The following is a 7,696-nucleotide window of genomic DNA, read 5'->3' as shown; positions in this document are numbered from 1 at the left end:
ATGTGCGTTGACGTCTCCCGCCTCTGGAGACCTGGCGGTGACCCAAAAGGGGAAAAAAACCCGATAGGGCTGTCCGCTCAGATGCCTTCAATTGCCAAGGCAACGGGTGGGGAAGGGGATGAAGAATTGAAAAAAAAGTCCAACCTCCTTTTAACCCACTGAATAAATACGGAAAGTTGTTTGAATTATTTTAATAGCTGTAAGACGGATCCTCCGTTTCAAAATCCCTGAGGAAGGCAGTAAAGAATTTCCTCCCGCGCCCCCCACACCGAAACAGAGATGAGAAAACCGGCGCTGGGCAGGCAGCTTCTTCTTTCAGGGTCTTGAGGAGGACGAAGGTGGTAGTTTGTTGTGTTGGTTGGGGGGGGGAGAGAAGAACATCGCTGAATGGAGTCGGTGAAACCCGAGTGAGCACAGAAAAGGGGAGGGATCGTTGTGTTTTTGTTCATTTATCTGACCGAATACACACCAGGTATAGGTGCCGTGGAGGTAGTTTGGGGTTGGGGCGCGGGGCCGGGCTTGGGGGATGCTACTGGTTCAGAAAGTTCTCGGAGTGATGGCGTTGTGGTGGGGGTGAGGGGGTTGTATGAGCGGGATATTCCACTTTTTCCAGCAGCTTCGAATGGGAGGTGGGGGAGGTGTCGTGGAGAAACGAGGGGTGAGGAGCGACAGCTTGGACCACCCATCGAGGAGAATGTAAGATCCCCATCTCTTTACCTCCCTATGGGGCGAATGGTACGGCCTCTAATCCCCCCCCCCCACCGCCGGGAGGGAATGGAGTGGCCCCTCCTGAGGCGTTGGGGACTCGCGCGGCAGGGCCGGGGGGGGGGGGGTGAATGGAACGTTGCCTTGGACCTCGCGCTGTGCCACTACTGCCGGGGTGGGGGCAGTGCTCCACCTCCATCGCCTGCAAACCCCAACCGGTCCATTTTAATCACCGTTTGGTTTTTGCTCCTCGCTTCGCCCTTCTTACCTCAGCGGATTTCTCGCGGCCCCCCCCCCCCTCCCCTCCCCTCCCCTCCCCTCCCCTCATTTTCTTTGTGTTTTATTTTTGCAGAACTTTTGCGATATTAGCTTCGGCTCCTTGTCCCAACATTATTTCCACTGTTTGGAGGTGGGGCGGGGTGGTTTGGCGGGGGAGGGTGAAGTAAGAGTTGAGGGAGGTTGGTTTACGGGTGATGGGGGGCGAGTTGTGAAAGAGACCGTTCAGCTTTTTGCAGCCTGTTCTGTTGTTCACGTGGTCGTGGAGCGCTATAGTACAAACAAAACAAAAGCCCCATCAGCCCAGCGAAAGACAACTCTTGATTTCTTAGGTCAAGCTCTTGACCCGATGAGAATGTGTCACTAAGAAATCTGAAAGATTTCGATTGAAGTATTTTGGAAGCGGTCAAGGGTTGATTTTTCACCACGCTTTCCTTCGTGCAGGAGTGGAAATGCTCCTTTCGTTCCTAAATGGCAGAATTTTAAACGTGGAATGTTAAACCCCCCCATTCTTTTCGTTGGTTCACCCACCGTGCGAATTTGCTTCTCTGTACCAATCGCATCGAGGCCTCCACATAAGTTTAAACATATCATGGAAGTAGAAAGGTTGCCACAAACAACCTCTTCATTGCTGAACCAGTGTAACACGGGCCTTTACAAGGATGTTGCCATGGTTGGAGCTGTAGGGAGATGCTGAATGTACTGGGGCTATATTCCCTAGAGTGCCTGAGACTGACGGAGGGGTGATCTTACGGAAGTTTATGAAGACCTGAAGGGCATAGCCACAGCCTTTTATCCAGGTTAGCGGAGTCCAAAACTAGACCGTATAGGTTTAAGGTGAGTAGACAAAGATTTAAAGGGGTGTAAGGGGCAATTTTTTTTCCATGCAGCGGATGGTGCATGCATGCAGTGAGCTGCCAGAGGTGTTGGACTATGGTACAATTACAGCATTTAAAAGAATCTGGATGGGTACAAGAATAAGATGGGTTTTGAGGGATATGGGCCAAATGTTGGCAACTGGGACAAGATTATTTTAGATTGCTGGTTGGCATGGAAGAGTTGGACCGAAAGGTGTGTTTCCAGGCGGTCCATGACACTATGATCTGCCAGTGAATCTCAATGCTATCTAGCTGTACCTTGGGTCTGTTGTCTTCACTACACCACCGCCCCCACCCCCTCCCTAAAAGCTGGGAAAATTGTATTGATACCAGATGATGATATGGGGGTGAAGCCGTCTACATTTGAACAGCTTGGCATCAGGCCTACCCATATTGATGGTGATACATTCCTATCGTAGTGAGATATATAGGCTTTGAAGAGCGATATAATTTAATAAAGAAACAGGGAAGAATATCAGGAGAGAGCATAACACTGAAGGAGGTTCTTTGACTGTAGTGCCCATGTCAGCTTTTTGAAAGTGATGTTCAGTTAATCCCATCACCCTTCATCTCTACTCTGCCTCCAATTTTGTTTTTTTTATATATTAAACGGTTATTACTTGTAACTACCATGGAATTAGATCTATGATGTGACTTCTTACTGCATTGAGCATTTGGTACAAAAGCTCAGTTATTATATTTTTTAAATTCCTGCAGCAATTCCTGATTGCAACAAATGGTGGCTTACTCACTTTTACATTTCAACCTCTTCATTCTATGCATGCTAGCACAAACAACAATGCAATCAGTTTCACAACAGAGACTTTTACATAGTATGGAACCAAGAAGGTATACTTATGTTAATGTCAATCTCTGTCAGCAATTCTGTTACTACACTCGCATGACCCTTGGAAGCTCTCCAATCAATCACATTATAATGCGGTGAACAAGCACTATGCACCAGAGCCTAAAGAAATGATGAGTGATAGTTTCATTCCTTCGACCTTTCACCCTCACATTTGGTATGCTTGGCAAAGCAGCTTGTTCAGCACCTTTTTATTCTCTATACCAATTCTACACGAAATGAGATATATGGGTAGTATAAGCTTGCATTTCCACAACCTGTGTTTTTCCCACAGCTCTTTAGATGCTGTTGTCATTTATAGTATTATAGATTCCTACACAATGGAAGCAGGCCATTTGGCCCATTGAGTTCACAATAACTGTCTGAAGAGCATCCAACCCAGACCTGCCCTATCCCTGTCATGCTGCATTTTGAATGGCTAATCCACCTAACCTACACATCCCTGGACACTATGGCAATTTAACATGGCCAATCCCCATAATTTGCATGCCTTTGGACTGAGAGGGAAAAACCAGAGCACCTGATGGAAAGCCATGCTATCATTGGATCAGATTGTTTCTGGTTGTTATTTTCTTCATCAATTCCTTCGTGTTTATGGAAAGTTGCTATGTTCTTCACATCTTGATGTGCCAACTGAATGGCACTGCGTTTATGTAAGAATGAACTGAGTTTATCACTACAAGTGTAAGACGTGCATAAGCGAGGTTGGGAAGAAGTGGGTACGGATGTGGACAAGGCATACATGTCTCTGACTAAGGCAGTACAGGGCTAGTGCTGAGGAATTCTAGGCGATCAGGGCAGGGTCTAATAACCAGGGTAGCCAGACTGTCTAATTTTGAATTAAGACTCTTGTGTCCTTCCTTTCTCCTCCCCCAGCTTTAGAGAAGGTCACCTACATTTAACAGCACAGAATGGCAGAAAACGATGTTGACAATGAGCTCTTGGATTACGAGGATGACGAGGTTGAGAACCAAGCAGCCGGTGATGCCTCGGAGGCGCCGCTGAAGAAGGATGTGAAGGGCTCGTATGTGTCTATACACAGTTCTGGGTTCCGAGACTTCCTGCTGAAACCAGAGTTACTGCGCGCCATTGTCGACTGTGGTTTTGAGCACCCCTCTGAAGGTATGAGCCTCTAAGGCATTTTTATTTATTTTTTTGATTTTTATCAAACTGTAATGATGTCGCCCTGGGCATGCAGTGATCTACAAAAGAGTGACGCACACCTGAAGTCCCATTTGCTGTCAGTGCCGTTCCTGATGCCTGAAGTACACAGCACTCCTGTAGAACCCTCAACTCCTATAGATTGTGCAGGAAGCTTAAATATTTTGTTTTGCTCTCTCGTGAGTTGTTTTGTTCATATAACATTACGGTGGAGTGCCTACAACCCTGCTGAAAAATGGCAGAAGGCATGTGATGGTGCAGCCCACCCTTCAGGCACCTTAGACTTGGGAGGCTTTTCCATGTCTCAAGCTCCTCGGCTGGTTTTTGGCGGAGAATGCGTTGCTATCCTGGTGTCACTCCACAACAAGCACGGTTTTAGTCATTCTCAGGATGAGGGCAATTATTGCCTGTCCCTAATTGCCCAGAGGGCAGTTAAGAGTCAACCACATTGCTGTAGGTCTGGAGTCACTTGTGAGCCAGACCAGTAAGGATGGCGGGTTCGTTCCCTAAAGAACGTTAGTGAACCAGGTGGATTTTTCCTGACAATTGGCAGTGGATTCATGGTCATTACTAGATTTTTAATTCTAGATACCCATTAAATTCAAATTCCACCATCTGCCACGGTAGGATTTGAACCCGGGTCGCTAGAACATTGTCTAGGTCTCTGGATTAACAGTCCAGCGATTACACCACGAGGCCGTCACCTCCCCACAATCAAATGATTGACTGACCAGAAGATTCTCTTGCTTTCACCATCTGGCGTATTGAAGGAGGATGTGTAGGTTGATAATCAACCTGTTTGGCCACATAATGAATGAAAACATCAAGTCATGGAGGGGCCTCGAATAACTCCTGGATGGTCTGGATCTGATATGAGGTACACTAACCGCTGCACTGCTTCTTCAGTCCCTTCGACTAGAGATAATTTTTCAGGCATTATGATATGAACACATTCTATATTGGTGGGATATTTGATTGTGGGTGAGGAGAATAAATGAAGGTAACAGTTGATCCTGATTGGGTTCTTGCCTGTTCAGCCCAGTCATTTATCTGGCAGATTGAGTTCAAGAAAAGCATCAGCAGCGAACTTCGTCCTCCTCTGTAACAGCACTACTGCTACCTGTGCATTGAAATCATACAATCTTTAAGCACAGAAAGATGCCATTTGCCCCTTTGTGCTGGATCTTTGAAACAGCCGTCCAACCCAGCCCCACACTCCAATGTTTTTGCCTTGAACTCTGCAAATTCAAGTGCAAGGGCAGTTGTTTTCTTTTAAAAATTACTTTACAATCTGATTTCGCCATCTTTTCAGGTGACACTTTCCAGAGGAATGCCGAAGAATTCTCTGCTCATTTCTCTGCCTTGTTCTTATGTGATTATTTGAAATTCGTGACCCGACTGGTTAGTGGTCCAACGTTGCCACATCAAATCCTTTCCATCAGTTTCTGCTACCAAGTCCCTGTGAGTCTATTCAGGAAGACAGTGGCTGGCTTGGAATGGTCTCAACTCTAATGTCTGCCTGCCCCCATAAGACTTCAATCCCTTATCTACCAAAAATCTCTTTAACTTAGCATTGATAACATTTAAAGACCCAGCTCCCACGACTCTAACTACTCTAAAGGTCATCAGAGAGTAAACAAATAAAAACAAATCTTCGCCTTGGTGAACATGTCTGGTGATCTGAGACAGGGAGATAAAGTCGTTAAGAAGGCATATGGGATACTTGCCTTTATTAACTGATGCATGCAGTTTAAGAGCAGGGAGGCAAAGCTGGAACTGTATAAGACATTGATTAGGCCACAGCTAGAGTATTGTGTGCAGTTGTAGAGTCCACAGTATCGAAGGGATGTACATACACTGGAAAGGGTGCAGAGGAAATTTACCAGGACATTGCTTGGGCTGGAGAGTTTTAGGTTATGAAGAGAGACTGGATAGACTAGGATTATTTTCCTTGGAGTTGAGGAGACTGAGTAGGAACATGTATGAAATGTATAAAATTATGAGGAGCATAGACAGGTGTGGGATTGTGTTTCAGTAATGACCGAGATCGGTGAGTGGCAAAAATATCCTGTGTATTGAGCATCTGCAGTAGCTTGGTTCGAGGTGGCGATGGAATCCTGAAGTACAGTTTTACAGTAGCCTCGTTTATACACAGTTTTTACATACGTTAAAGTTTTAGTATTATGTTGTCACATGGTTGTATCTATTGTACCCAAGTTTGTGTGACATCTGTCATGGGGAAGCAGGAGATGGTTTAAACAGTTACTAAATGCTGGCTATTACTCCTGATGGGATTAGAATGCCTGTCCAGCTTGAGCTTGCATAACTGAGGTTTAGCTAGTAATGTTCGTAAAAATATTAGACTTTTATGCTTTAAGGAAGAAATTATACGTGTACTAAATAAAAGTATAGAGGATATTAAACTGATCTCTCACAGCTGGGTCTGAGATTTCACTTACTATTGCTGTTTTGAAAACAAGTTTTCTTAAAGGGTTTCTGGCCCTATTTAATATATATTTTCGAAGTACAGACTAGAGGAGGAAATCGTTTGATATTCTGCAGCCTATTAAGGTCCTGAGAGACAGTTGCTAAGGGCTAAATTTTTCCATAGTTTTGAGTGAGTTATGGAGACACGATGGTAGAAATGGCATTGTTCTGAGTAGATTACAGTCTTCACACTTATTCAAGTATAGCCTTTGATACAGAAACAGATCTGAATCTGCTTGCAACATGGGGTTGATAAGAATTGAAGGATGTAAAAAAGCCGTAATGGGTTGGAAGAGATATTTAATTTAGTTTAATGTGGTTTTTTGAATGAGTGAATGAAAACGTGGTGCAATAAACAGAGCACTTGTGAGTGAGTGGCAAAGAGAATCATAATACATTATCATGTACAAGGTAGGTCGGAAAAAATATTTCCCTTTTGGAGGGATTAATGACCAGTGGCATCAATTTAAGGTAATTGGCAGGTGGTTTAGAGAGGATGAGAGGTACATTTTTTTCAACCATAGGGTAATCAAACTGGAAACCACTGCCTGTAAGAGTAGTAGAGGTAGAACCCGTCACAACATTGATGAATATATGTACATGTTTGCTGCCTAGGCATACAAGGCTTGTGAGCCAAGCCTGTAAAATGGGATTAGAATAGGCCCTCCGCTTCTTCCTGTCCCGCAGGCCCGACCAGTCCCCCTCCACCGACACCCTCATCCGCCTAGCCGAACTCGTCCTCACCCTCAACAACTTCTCTTTTGACTCCTCCCACTTCCTACAGACTAAGGGGGTGGGCATGGGCCCCAGCTATGCCTGCCTCTATGTAGGTTACGTGGAACAGTCCCTCTTCCGCACCTACACAGGCCCCAAACCCCACCTCTTCCTCCAGTACATTGATGACTGTATCGGCGCCGCCTCTTGCTCCCCAGAGGAGCACGAACAGTTCATCCACTTCACCAACACCTTCCACCCCAACCTTCAGTTCACCTGGGCCATCTCCAGCACATCCCTCACCTTCCTGGATCTCTCAGTCTCCATCTCAGGCAACCAGCTTGTAACCGATATCCATTTCAAGCCCACCGACTCCCACAGCTACCTAGAATACACCTCCTCCCACCCACCCTCCTGCAAAAATTCCATCCCCTATTCCCAATTCCTCCGCCTCCGCCGCATCTGCTCCCACGATAAGACATTCCACTCCCGCACATCCCAGATGTCCAAGTTCTTCGAGGACCGCAACTTTCCCCCCACAGTGATCGAGAATGCCCATGACCGCATCTCCCATATTTCCCGCAACACATCCCTCACACCCTGCCCCCGC

General features: G+C 45.9%; 1 protein-coding gene across 5 annotated transcripts in view; it reads left to right on the top strand.

Moving 5' to 3' along the window:
* The first annotated feature begins 163 nt into the window (after positions 1 to 163).
* ddx39b (DEAD (Asp-Glu-Ala-Asp) box polypeptide 39B) overlaps positions 164 to 7,696 on the top strand; it is a 44,167-nt gene continuing 36,634 nt past the window's right edge. Inside the window, exons 1-2 of one of the 5 annotated variants that reach the window (XM_048520080.1) lie at positions 164 to 407; positions 3,601 to 3,846. In XM_048520080.1, the coding sequence (XP_048376037.1) occupies positions 3,636 to 3,846 (211 nt within the window). In that variant the 5' untranslated portion in view covers positions 164 to 407; positions 3,601 to 3,635. Of the gene's footprint in view, positions 473 to 580; positions 697 to 818; positions 924 to 1,248; positions 1,819 to 3,600; positions 3,847 to 7,696 lie in introns of those variants that run through there. The other 4 variants (XM_048520078.2, XM_048520079.2, XM_048520083.2 and 1 more) reach the window with 4 other exon arrangements.

The sequence above is a fragment of the Stegostoma tigrinum genome, chromosome 34, assembly GCF_030684315.1.
Source record: "Stegostoma tigrinum isolate sSteTig4 chromosome 34, sSteTig4.hap1, whole genome shotgun sequence".
In the NCBI taxonomy this organism is placed as follows: domain Eukaryota; kingdom Metazoa; phylum Chordata; class Chondrichthyes; order Orectolobiformes; family Stegostomatidae; genus Stegostoma; species Stegostoma tigrinum.
This window is presented reverse-complemented; position numbering and strand designations above follow the sequence as displayed.